The sequence below is a fragment of the Neopsephotus bourkii genome, unplaced genomic scaffold, assembly GCF_033783945.1.
Source record: "Neopsephotus bourkii isolate Nb327-2 ecotype Australia unplaced genomic scaffold, CSIRO-AGI_Nbou_v1 NB_1792, whole genome shotgun sequence".
NCBI lineage: Eukaryota > Metazoa > Chordata > Aves > Psittaciformes > Psittacidae > Neopsephotus > Neopsephotus bourkii.
The window spans coordinates 139174-153468 of NW_026902266.1; the positions used below are offsets into that span (position 1 = coordinate 139174).

The following is a 14295-nucleotide window of genomic DNA, read 5'->3' on the forward strand; positions in this document are numbered from 1 at the left end:
CAAGCTGTTGTCTTACTTTGCAGTGTTGATGAACAAATAGCATTAAAAATACTAACTCACAAGTAAAATGAAAGCTAACAGCAAAGTTTTCCCTAAATTAGTATTTATAATATATGAACAATATTTAATCTACATATCAAAATTTACTTTTAATAGCTGGGTGACAATAATACTTGGATATTTAATAATATCTAAAACTTTAGGTAATTTTTATCCCTTATCCCTGTAATATTCTTTTAGATGCTCACATTGCAGATAGTTAACTGACAAAATTTGTACTAGCCCACGCAAATGTTTCTTATTTGCGTTTTATAGGATTTAGGAATATTTAACTTTGCAACTACTTAGTCATTCAATTACATGACATGCAGATTTGTAATAGAAAAATGCAGGAAAAAGAGAAATGATAGTGACATTTTAATCTGAAAATGCAAATTTAGTTCTTATTTATAGAATATAAGTTGGTATACATGTTACCTTCAACAAAGTTCTGACAGATATTTTATGTCCCCTAAACATTTAATGAACTGATGTTAAAGTAGATGTTGCATATTTTCTACCAAAATTGGAAAATATACCCTGAGAGGATTTTCAGCCTGTATGTATAGCACATATGCTGAATAGTAAAGAAGCAATACTATTTAAAGTATTTTATTCAAATGAGAAACAATTTAGGGTCTTTATCTCCTGGGTACACAAGCAGACAAGATGATGTGGCTACAAGTTACCGTAAATGAATACTCTGTAAGCACAACATCCTGTTGATTGTGCTTTTTCACTGCAAAAGTAACTGCCCAGTTTATCTTGGTAATTTCTGAAGCTTTACATGAATTTGCTGAACTCCGAAGCACATTAACTTCTTACAGGGATAATTACAGACTTGAGTAGTATGCAATTTGTATAGCAGTCACTGACCTCCAAGTTAACCTTGTTCAGGGGCAAATTCATAGGTTGTCATAAACCCCATTAGACATGCCTAGTTTGAGGCAAAACCTTTCCAGACTATAGCTGTTGTAGACAATATATTTGAAATTATCCTATTAAAGTATTTTTAAGTGGTAATATATTCTCCAGATATGACCAAACTAGCTCACGTTGCTAAGCAAGACTTCCTCCTTCACAGATTAGTGAAAAAAAAAATTTAAAGATGACCGTGTATAATTTTAAAAGCTAAACCAGAGTTTCATGCTTTACAATGGCCAGCTAACTCTATGTTCAGATGCATTTTAGACAAATGTACACATGGTCACAATTACCAGGCATCAAACTAGACTCAGACTACCTGAAACAGCTTCAACCAACTGAAATCTGTAACTGAAGGCTAATACCTTATTCCTTAGAGAGCAAAAATGGAGAAACAAGACAACAGAATAGCTTAAATTGACCATAAAATACTCTAAAAACACAGTTACAATGCTGACATAGTGTGTGACTTGAAAGATCTTGCAATACAGAACATATCTTCAGAGATCATAATTTTCCCCCAAATTGTGGTTATTCTGGGAGTCATTATCACTGGGAATTAATCATGTGTGTGAATTCCAAATAGAAATGAGACACAAAAAATACCAGCACTTTTCCAGTTCATAAAAAAACATAAGGCAAATGAAGTGAAAGTTTGTAAAGACTGCACTGAGCTATTTAGTCTATGCTTTTAAAAGACAAATCACTGATCACCTCTCAGCATACTGGGACTTGCTTGTAGCTGGCAGTGACAGGTAAGCAGCTAAAATCCAGCTGACACCAGCTGATGCTTCTATACCGGTTGGCAGGCTTTGCCAGCTGCCGGCTGCTCCTCCAGACTATGAATGTATCTTTGTAATGGATGCAGTATCTTCTGGCTCAGTGACAAAACTGTAACTGCGGGTGCTAATTCATTTAATTCACTGATCCATAACATTATTTTCTCTGCGTGGTGTTCCCTGACTACTTCTTAATGTTATTAAGTGGGTTGACTTGCTGTACGCAAGTGCCTCGCGTCTACGTCTTACAAATACTTGTAATCTAATTTAAAAGCAGAGACATACTGAAGCTTGAATGCATTCATAAATTACCCTGTCATTCCCATTAGAAGGTGTTTCTCTACTGTAGCCAGAAATGTATTTAATTAAATATTATAGGATAGACTTCACTGTTTTGTCTAACTGCAATGTCTACATTCTATCCAGGACACTTACTGGTGCTGAAATCTGAACAGATTCAGTTTACTTTAGTGATTAAAAGCTAAGTCCTTCCTCCTGCTGGTACATGGATTCTTTCCAAAATAAATTTACTGAGAGAAGCCATAGGCTAAAAAACTATCTTGCATACCACAGTATTTCCCTCCATTTCCACTCATTAACTTTTATAGTGAAGTCAACAGCCTGGACCCACAAGTAGTCTGCTGAAAGTGTGTTCAAGAAAAGGAAGAATATTCTGTACAAGAAGCAAGTAAGCATGCCCTTCTAGCTGTCCTACATAAACAGCCCAAGAGGCACCAATGAAATTTCAGAAGCTTAGGACTAGACATTATCTCTTTTATGTAGTTTCAAAGGAGAGCCAAGTTTATTTTTTATTTAACATAGATGAAACATAGCTTTATCTTTTTTATTTAATATTTAAAAAATATTTCAGGAGACATGTTATTCTGTTTGCAGTCCTACTGGATGAAAACAAAATAGTCTTTTTAGCCTTTTGCTAAAGGACAAGCAAATTGCAATTTCTCAGTATAAAATAGAAGGTAAGAAATGAGCTAGTAAGGAACTTATTTCAACATCTTTACTCCTATCAGAACTACAAAAATAAGACAAAGGCACAAAATAGATATTTACCCTTTACAAATACTTTCCATACCCTACCTGACTGCAGAGCTTTGTGGTAAATAAAGAAATGCCATATTCATTCTTCTCAGTACAGCATAAAATGTAAAGTGATAGTGCCTCCAAAGAGCAAATACTAGCATTTTACTACTACTCAAGTTTGAACACTATTTATTATCTTATGCAGACAGCTGAAGACAGTCATTGTGTCTCAGCCCTGCAAAGCTTCCAACATTTTCTGCAATATCTGCCCTTACTGCGGAAACACAAAATTCATTAATTGTAATTCCTCATTTAGTTAGATGGATAAAAAACTTGCTGACAGACATATCCCTTTCAGTTAAAAACATGCAATACACTCAAAATATTGACACTCTTCTTAAATGAGAACACATGTTAATAATTACATGAAGTCTGTTAGAGATAATAGACAACAGAAAAGCCATTATCTTTAATGTCCTCCTGTGTCTTTGAAATGATAATCATTGCACTAAAGGGCCAAAAATGATTGATGGACTTTCATTTGGAGCATACACCTGACACAAATTACTTAACATTTACTCTTTTTTTTTTTTTTTTTTTGTAAGATGAAGATAGAGTGACATCACAAACATGAAACTATCCAGTTTGTTGAAAAAGTATAGAAAATACCTGAGGTTTTGAGAATAAGTTACTAGCAAGTGCTAAATACTAATGCAGCTTCAAAATACGTTTAAGTCTAGCAATGGCACTACAGAATGCACTTGGAATAAATCACAATAAAGGAATGTTCTTCTCCAAATTACCTCTTTTTCAGGCTTAAAGGGTATCATAGGTTAATATATAATGAATCACAGCTTTTGTTTCATTCCAAAATATATGTCATAATTCTGTCTTCTATTTGGTATTACAAGAACAGATTTTGGTTCTGCAAATTTAACAGGAAAGGGAGAACCTACGGACTGAAAACCATTACATGTGCGTATCAGCTTAAAAATGTTCAGATGAGAAATGTTAACAGTTTAGAACGAATGAAAGCAAAATTCCTTACATGTAAACTTCAGTCCTTTATCTGACACGAAAACATCTGTAAAATAATTTCAGAGTCTGAGAAAGATGTTAGATCCTTCAAATTATATTAAAATCTATTGATTTCTTTTTCTTTCAAAAACAACCAGTGGTTTTTGGTTTGGGTTTTTGTTTCTTTTGCTTTCAGAAAAATAGGTTAGAGTTTTAATATTCTAACTGATTTCAGTTTTCATTGTTTTCAGGAACAAATAAGGACTTTAATGGTACTGTACTGAATATACTTATAGTTGAACATTGTTGGTACATAAAACTTCATAACTGAAGTGCATTCACAACCTGACAAATGTAACTTGCAGTATGTTTTTTTTAAATAAACCATACATTCCTAGATGAATGCTTTCATAAGAGTGCTAGGGGATAATACAATAAGTGCAGAAATCATGTCTGCAATGCTACACCTGAAATCTAAGCATAACAAAATATAGAAACGATGATGAAAACAGTCTAGATTAACAGCTGTCCTTTCACAAGCATGTCAGGGATACTTTAAAAATAGGACTTAAAAGTAAGATTAATATTTAAAAGGCATTTAAAGTCTAAATGTCCAATAGAATTAATCCCTAAATTGAAGTTATGTACTAAATTAACCTGGCAGATCTAGTCCTCTTTCTTCTTGATTTCCAAGGTGTAGCTTCTAAGTAATTTTGCAAGTGGGACCAACTACAAGCATTTGAAAACGTTTATCTGAAAACACCATCTTACATGGTATAAATACTTTTAGATCCAGTGTTTATTGCCAAGCTTCATCATACCAGTAACTTCCGTGTTTAGAGTAAACAAACTGAATTAACCAAAACCACAGAGAAATCGGATTCTTTTTCACATGCTAATAAACTTTAATTTTGTCCACTAACTACAACTTTGCCTGCTGCAAATTCAACCATTTCAGAACTATGCTACAAAATAAAATCTACTCCTTCTATACAGTACTTATCCATCCAGAGCTCTTAGAAAGTCTCTTCTCCAAGCAAGCAGTAGTCTATTTTCCATTTCATAAATATCCCATCCAAAAAACTACTGTATTTTTTCACCTCATATAAGATTAGAATGCTTTTAGTCTTACAATTCAGGAACATTTTTATGAAAGAAGAATCATAGTTATTAATTATTCAATATACTGCACTATATTTTGCTCCAATAGTGGGACATAACTAATATATTTATCTAGAGAGCAAATCATCTTCATCCAGAAAAGACAGACATAATGCCTAAAAAACCCCACAACATTATTTTGACCATTATCTACATAATACTTTAGAACTTTCATTTACAAGATTGCATTTCAGGGTTTTCTGAAATATTTCATAGGATGTAGAGTTGGGAAAAAATAAGAGGGTTTTTCCACAGTTCCTAAATTTTCCAAAGGAGTGAATAATTGAAGAAGCATGAGCAGCTAAACACTTTGCAGAGCTTCTAAGTACAGATAAGCATGACTGCAACAAACTTCAATATGCAAGTATGTCAGAAAGGTACATCCGACCTTCATTTAAACTATATTATTCTTACATTGCTTCACTATCAAGTGAATGCATTATGTTTTTCAAAATAAGTTAATATATGCACTAAATAAAACACCCTCTATTCAGTCTTTGAAGCAATTTATATACATTTATATGTTGCTGGAAGGTTCTTAGCTTGCCTTCCTTTTTTTTCCTACATATTTGTTAGAATATCTTTTTTTTAATAACCACATTTTAAATTCTAATAATTTCATCCTCATGTCAGGTTGATAGGTTCTAGAAACTAGAGTAACTCAGTAAGAGTAACTAGTTACACTACAAACTAGTGTAACTCAAGTAATAACCAGTCCATGATAAGACATTTTCTGGCAGGCATGAAAGCAAAGAATTTGTGAATCATGAAAATGCTTCCACTCTGGAAAACAGGATAGCTACCTGTTTTCATTCACAGGACAATGGACAGAAAGTGGATTTTATGTTTTTTACCTAGTAATGGAATCATGATGTCATCCAAAGCGTTTATGCACTTCAAGACAGTATCAACTATATGTGTATCATTCTAAACAAATTTTCATAAAGATCTCCCAATACAGAAACACAATCTCCCTAGCCAAAATTGTTCTGCATTCCTCTGGTATCCTTATTCTTAGAAAGCTTTTAATAATTTTTCTTTGCAGCAGCTGCATGCACTTGATGACACTTACTGTGTGTTCCAATCAACCTTCTCTTTTCTAGACTAAACAATCATAATAATGCAATTCTTTCCTCAGAGATGATTTTTACACTTTTCATCATTCTCACTCTTGACTCTTTACAGTTATTAAACATGAAGGGCTGTAGAGCCTAAATCTAGATGCATTTCTTAACTGAGACATGGCTGAATAAATTGTCTTGCAAGCAATACTTCTACTATCTACCAGAGCTTCATTTTCACTTTTAAGTAATACCATGATTTGGCAATTCATGTTACTCTTGTGAGCTAAGAGTTAACTGGTATCTTGTTAATTGTATTAGTTTTGTGCTAGTCCCTACCTTTTAGACCACATCTCTGATACATAAAAGATTTCTAAAGGGTCTACTCTAGTACACTTGAAGTCTCTTGCAACTTGGTGGTGGCTGCAGAGTTAATATTCCATTATCTAGGTCATATGTGAAAATACCAAGCTAACCAGACCCAGCATAGATGCCCAGAGAATCCTCAATATATTATTTTATTTTGACACTGAGTATACATATGAGTACAAATATATTCTATGTTATAAATATTTATTTTATAAATTATATATTATATTGTCTGCACATTAAATATATGTGCCTAGAAATACATATGAATATAAATACATATTCAGAAGTTTCCCTTCTGAGCATAGCTTGCCAAATGGTACTGGAAAACAGACCATCCCTTCCATTTATGCAGGTATTTAGATATTTCTGGCTGAAAATGGTAGATGTCTACCAGCTGTAAGCAAGAAAAGCATAGCATATGGTGAATATTTTAATCTGTGTTGCTGTAAGGTGTCTACTACGTGGACAAATATGTAAGAATAGTGCAGAGTGAAATTTCTATAGGTTTAATGTGATTCTTTCCACAGAAGCATTCATTTCGCAGACTAAGCATCCAGATTATTTTCACTTGTTTCACAAAAAAATAATAATTCTGAGAATAAATTGAATATTATTTAATTTAGAACTGCAACAAGAATGTAAAAAGGTGGTAAAGATGTCACCATTTGTCAAGCTGCTAGTAAGTTGCCTTAGTCTTACAAAGTACACCCAATTAAATGAGAAACAATTCCCTTCTAATTTGAGAGAATCTTACTTTCAATTCCATAAGGAATTTGATTGCTAAGCACTGATGTAATTCATGATGTAATTCATTCAAGGAGAAATTTATTAAGTAATCATGATTTAATAAGCAATCCTGCACCACCCGATGGCCTATCATTTCTCTAAATACCAAGCAGGCTGAACTTAGTGTGTATAAGATGGTATGAAATATGACAAAGTTTCTGCAGATTCGTCAGAGAATCATGCAAGATTCATGTCTATCCTAATGTCTGTAGAAAGACAGACTATAGAATGTGATACACTATGACACTTATAGCAACCTTAAGGCCAGACAAGTACAAATTTCTGTACTGAAGCAAAGAAAAAAACTGCTCTTTTAAAACCCTAGCAGATAAATTGTTAGAAAAAAAGGCAAGAAAAGCTGAGCTGAGAAAAAGCATGAGAAAACACAAACGAAGCCAGCAGAACTGAGAGTCTTACATTAATCCATGGGAGCTTTCTGTTACTATCTACTAATAAAGCCTGTTGTATCTAAATAAAATGCCTCTCTACTGTTGTATCACTTGCAGGTCACCAAGACTGATCCACTGGAGCCAGTCTGCAGACACCTAGGTTTTCAGAGTGCCAAAGAAAAACATAGGACCATCCAAGAGGACTGCCTGTAAAAACTCAGCAGCTACTATGAATTATTTAGCAGAGAAGGGTGGAAAAACAGGATATGAAATAAGGTAAGGCTATATGCAATTAAATTCAAATTGCATCTGAATTATGAAAACAGATTTATTTTTAATGTTTAAATTGACCAAGGGATGGAAAGCTTAGTACTGCTGACCATGGGTTTTTAAAGTTTTCACAGAAGCCATACAATTCCCATGGTTTATAACATAATGATCATAATCCCATGACTTTTACCAAATTAAAGACATAATAATTGATATAACTCTTTATCTCTTTAGTCTTGTATTTTCATACAGTACTTTAAAGGAACATTTTAATTTCATTAATTTTGGTAAATATAATAATAAGTTTAAAATAGTCTTAATAAATTTACATTTAATAGCAAAACAGAATTGAAACACTGACATAAATATCTTTCAAAGAAAACGCATTGATTTTTCACAAGAAATGGTACTTATTATACTGTTATTTTCCATAGTGAAATGGAATAACCTTTTTCCAATTTGATTTGACATAAAGTTAAGAGAGATTATTAAAAATGTGCTGATGCAGCAAATAAGTTAGTTCACAAAACAACAAGAAAAAGAATTATGAGATTTCATCTTTTGGAACACAGGCTTAATTGTCTACCTGATTTGCTGTCATACACCTGAAGAAACAGGTATATTCACTTAATTGGTGAGATTTTGAAATAGAAATGCAATCATTTGTTCATATCATTTCTCCAAGTTACATTGGTTACATTCTTTTTCAAAGTTCTTTAAAACCTGTATTTCCTATTAAATATTTTTTTCTGAAAGAGGTAAATTAATGAAATTAAAAAAAAATATTAGAGGGCATTAGAAACGTGAACTAATAGGATTTAGAGATACAGCCATGTACTAGATGCAATATGCACTTGAAGGGTTTGTCAAGTAAAATATGTCAAAATGTTTTTCACAGATGTTCATGATCAACTTCAGTCTAACATTTTAAGGATTGTAAATATTACTGATTTCTTTAGGGTGTAATTACAAATGCCAGCATGCCTCCATCTTGGCCCTATTTTTCCTTTCCACTTTTTGTATCACGCAAGTTTGAATTTTAGCGATCTAAGGTCTTATTTAACACTTCTCACTAAATACTGTGCTAAAACACAGTACAGGAAGCTTACGATTAAAGATGTTTTGAAAGATCTGATTGCACTGATACGTATCTATACATGTATATTTCATGTTATATGTATTATAAAATTAAGATAGATAGCATAACTTACATACAAAGTGCCCTCTTGTGGTTCCAAGCAGGTAATCTCAAAGAGATTTATGATACAGTATATATTTAAATGGATTTCTAATATATAACCACACTATTTTAGAATAACAGTATTTATTACTAGTTAGCCTAATTTTCCCACAGCAAATATTGCTAAGCCTTTTCTTTGTCCTCTCTGCACACAGTAATTGACAAGTATATACTCTCTCTGTAATGGATCTTGGCTGCGGCAGACAATATCTGTGCTATAGTAATGACACAACTGCTGCTTAAGTTTTTGTCCATTAAAGACAAGATTGTCCTGCCTGTTCCTGAATGGGTTCTTCAGTTATACCAGGGATAAGTTTTTTGGCATTTGTTATTCAAAACATCTAACATATAAAGCCCTGTGTTACTTTATTTTTTCCAGTAAAATTAGTCTCAGTGGAAGAAAGGTTCGCTAGGGTAACTTAATGACAGCCTTTAATTATAAATCAGTTTGAGGGCAGACACAGCCTGAAATATTTGGACCTTCACATACGTATCAGAATTTGTATGCAGTTCTCTTATCAATATCTTTTCTACCTCACTGGGATGTGGAGCTTTCATTTTAAAAGGCAAGAAATCTTCCAATGTAAGTAAGAGCCCCACATTCTCAAGTAAGAGTTAAATCAGCAGTTTGCTTTGAAATGAGACTTAGAAACCTATCTATTATCTGTTTGCTCACAATAAACAAAAAGGGTGTTTTCTTAAAATGTAAAATTAAACAGTGACACAAAAGAAGCAACTACAAAGAAACAATAAATACCTTTTTGGCCTTGGGTTTTTTTTCGTAAGTCTCCGATAATGGCTTTCTTTTTTCCTGAGTGGTGTCTTTGGAGAATAAATATTCAAATTCAGTAGTATCAAGTATATCAGGTTCTTCTAATGATTCCCATAATGTTGGCATAGCAGTTTTCCTATGAAGGAAAAGATAATAATCAAATTTCCAATAAACCACAATAGACCTAAACGTAACAGATGAAAATTCACAATAGATTTAAAACTCAAAGAAACATGCACTGCTGCTATACAGTCAGCATTCTTTCCCTATACCTTGCTCTGAATCAAAATGTTTTACAGAAGGGTGTTCCAAACAGTTTAGCTATTCCGTATCTATGCCTGCTAGACTATCAAAATGCATTATTTGTATTGCAGCTTTCGGTACAACAACCAAGTATTACAACTGCAGCTTATGAAATATGTCTCAAGAGATTTCTGCCATTTCAACTAGGATTAGGAGTATTTCAACAGCAGCTTTTTTGAAAAATTCCCAGTAATCTATTTAGGCCTATAAAAATAAACAATGTCAACAAATAGTGAACAAAATTTACTCAACCATATTTTAAGAGCATTTGGGGTCATGTGTATAGGACTTGATTCACTTCATGTTAGCTGCAGTTGTATGTTCGTATTTATCCTTGTTGCAGTTCTGAGAGAGTAATTACATGGCCTGTATTTTTGGAGACTAACCAGTGTTCCGCTCCATTCAACCCACTGTAAATGTTAAATGTGTGTTATCTTCCCTTAGTTTTTTGCCTTCCAAAACCAGATTTAGTTTTGGAGCAATCTGGAACTTGTTTAAAGAAACCTCTAGCATTATCTGGATTTAGAGAAAATACAATGTAGTGCTGCAGACACAGCACTTCATTTCTGAAGGAGCTGTTTCAAGATTTCAATGCTTCTGGAAAATACGTTGGACAAAACTCTGAGTGCTCTTTGTCTGTTTATCAGCAGGAGGTCGGCCCACTTCTTCCAGCAGATGTCACTACAAGGCAGTGAAATTATTTGCAAGGAAAAACAAAAGTGATGAAACCCCCTAGAAAATACGAATGGCTGATGTCACTAAAAATACTTTTATTAGATGTAATTTGCAGAAAATGCGACACCTACATATACAGGCAAACCAAAGTTATGGGGTATTTTAGAGTTAGGGTTTTTTTTACTTGGTACTCAGCTGTACGTTTACTATTGTGAATGTCTGTAGTACTCCATTAGCATCCACCGATGCAGCATATTCTGTGTCACAGGACATGCTTACAGCTCCACAGCTTCACTCTCCCCAATACCAGAGTTAGTGTCAGCAACACAGAAAAATGAAGGATTCACTCTGGCTCCATAAGAAAAACCCTGAAGTCCTCGCTGGCTGTTGATCTGAGCAGCAGACCCCTGAAGAAGTTTCTAGTTCCAGTACAGACCATGAAAATGTTGGACCACTACATCTGGTGACCAGCAGTTCACCAGGAAGCTATGAATGGGACCTTACCTTGCATTCAGCAAAAGCTTGATTAACCAGCAACGTTTCAGAGCAAACATTTTGATTTCAGTGAATTGAGAGAAAGAATTACAGTAACGTTTATGGACCAACGATTTCTTCACTGTGAAACCATTTTTCACTAGCAATTATGGAAAAGTAAAACCAAAATGTTCAAACTTCATGCTCCAAAATATTTCAATGCCTTCGATTCTGAATCACTGAAAGAATATAACTGATATTTCATTAAACTCTTTGATCCTGTAAAACATTTTATATAAAATATTAACACCCTAAAATGCTGTCTTATACCAGAATGATTTTTTCCTTATCAAAATAAATTCAAACAAAAAGTCGTAAACTAAAATAAAATTTGTTATTAAATTCAAATAAATTGCTATTAAATTTAAAAATATTTTTAAATATATTTAAATACAGTTATATAATTTACAGTGCTTAAATATAATACTAAAATAAAATATTAAGAATAATCATAAATAATTTTTTATACTTAAATACTTTATAACTACAACTTATTATAATTATATATAACTGCAAGGGAGACCTTAAAACAGCCTTGCAATACCTAAAGAGGGCCTAAAGAAAGGATGAGGGGAAATGGATTTAAACTGAAAGAGGATAGAATTAGATTAGATATTAGGAAAAAGTTCCTTACTGTGAGGGTGGCAAGGCACGGGAACAGGCTTCCCTGAGTCGCTTTCCAGCTTTCTTGTAGGCCCCCTTTTAAGTACTGGAAGGCTTCTCTAAGGTCTCCCCAGAGCCACCTTTTCTCCAGGCTGAACAAGCCCAACTCTCTCAGCATGTCTTCATAGGAGAGGTGTTCCAGCCCTCTCATCATCCTCATGGCCCTCTTACAGACCCAATCTAACAGATCCATGTCTTCTTAGCACTGTGGGTCCTAGAGCTGAATGCAGTACTCCAGGTGGGGTGTCACCAGAACAGAGCAGAGGGGGAGAATCACCTCCCTCGACCTGCTGGCCATACTTCAGTGCAACCCAGGATACAACTGGCTTTCTGGGCTTCAAGCTTGCTTTGCCAGCACTATCTGCCAGAATACCCAAGTTCTTCTCTGCAGGGCTGCTCCCAATCATCTATTCACCCCCTAGTCTGTACTGATATTAGGGATTGCCCCAGTTCAGGTGAAGGACCTTGCAGTTGGCCTTGTTGGACATGGGAGTTTGCAAAGGCCTACTCCTCAAGTCTCTCAAGGTCACTTTGGAAAGACCACTTCCCTCAAGCATATCTAGCATTTTATCCCAGCACTAAATCATAAGACTGGTAATTTAGTTTTATTTTTAAACTATAGAGGTGTCTATAAGTATTGATACTCCTTAATGGATTCTTCATGCTGCATGTTCCCAAGCTGCATATATTTATACATATGCTTTAATTTTCCTGTTCTGACAGAATTATATGCAGAGGTTAGGTCCCAGTTTAACTGGTTCTAGAACTAGCATCATAGAGCTCTGAAGATGGTATCACCTGAAGTGACTGGGAAGCAAAAATGAAACTCTAAGCTCTTGTCAGAACAAACACATAAATTCCATGTCTTTACACTGATTTTGCTATACTTTCCTAGAATGTTAACTTTTTAAGTACTAAATCGTATACTAAATGGTATACATGCCCTTGTATCATAGTGTATAAATAGCAAGTCCAAATAAATATATTTTACCTGCTATCTTGTAATTGTATCCGTGTCCAATACAAAGGCTTCATGGGACGGCTAGGTTCGATGGCAGGTTTTCGGGGACCTCGGTTTGAAGATAAAGTGTTGTTAAAAAATAACCCAGGCCCAGGAGGTGGAGGGGGTGGTGGTAAGCCAGATCCAGGCAGTGGAGGAGGCACAGGAGGTCCTGACCCTGGAAGCGGGGGTGGTGGAGGTGGTGGTGGTGCTTGAAAATTCCTACAGCTTTCAGAAGGTGGAGGTGGCAGTGGTGGGCCAGATCCAAACTGAGATGTCAGTGAAGTCATACACACTGGCAAAGGTGGTGGTGGAGGAACTAAACCTGGTAGTGAAGAATCAGGAAGGGGAGGAGGAGGTGGTGGTGGCGGCGGTGCTAATGGTGGAGGAGGCAGCATTTGTTTCGGTTGACAAGACAAGACACTTTCTGCAGACTGCACATTGTAATTGTCCTTATTTTCACTTTGGGCAGAAATATTATGTGACAAAGACGAAATATTAAGCTTTTTGGGTACTATTTGGTTATTTTTCACAGCTCTGTTTTCTTCTTCACTAGGCTTTATGAAAGTTTCTCTGTCAGTCTGTATACATACATTTCGGTATGTCTTTGGTGGGTTACCATCTTCAGTAGAAACGCCAATATCTTTTGCTTTTTCACTCCTTCTGTTTAATTTATTATCAAGTTCATTCTTCAGATGTGCAATTGTTTCCTCAAGCTGAGCAGTTGATACAGCATGTTCTCCACGAATATGGAATACCCTGAGTTCAAACTGAGACTGCAGAATGACAACAACAACAAAAAACCTTAGCGCAAATATTTTCTAAAGTGTTTATTTTGTTGTAATTAAAAATCTTCACATTTAGCCCATATTCTTACTTTAAGCCAAGACAGATACACTTTACTTTCCCAGTTCTAAATAGCTTTATTGCAAGCTATTACATAAATGGACTACTACTAATCTCTAAACAAGTGTAAGCAGTGTATGTTTCAACAAAATGTATTTCCAGCTCTGGAACATCAATTTAGCAAATTCTAACTTGTACCTTGCCTTTAAGCAGACTTCCTGGTTTCTAACTGACGAATGAAATAATTACTAGTTAAACAGTAAATGTGAATGCTTCATCTCTGGCAGTGTTCAAGGCCAGGTTGGATGAGGCCTTGGGTAATATGGTTTAGAGCGAGGTGTCCCTGCCCATGGCAGGGGGGTTGGAACTTGATGATCTTAAGGTCCTTTCCAACCCTAACTATTCTATGATTCTAAATATGAGGGA

The 14295-nt window shown here is 34.7% G+C and overlaps 1 protein-coding gene across 6 annotated transcripts in view; it reads right to left on the reverse strand.

The window, feature by feature from the left end:
• Window positions 1–14295, reverse strand: part of FMN1 (formin 1) — a 188425-nt gene that overhangs the window by 75091 nt on the left and 99039 nt on the right. For all 6 annotated transcript variants that reach the window (XM_061342549.1, XM_061342548.1, XM_061342547.1 and 3 more), the window contains 2 exons: window positions 13015–13799; window positions 9834–9984 (listed from right to left, as the gene is read on the reverse strand). In XM_061342549.1, coding sequence (XP_061198533.1) covers window positions 9834–9984; window positions 13015–13799 — 936 coding nt within the window. The remainder of the gene's footprint in view (window positions 1–9833; window positions 9985–13014; window positions 13800–14295) is intronic.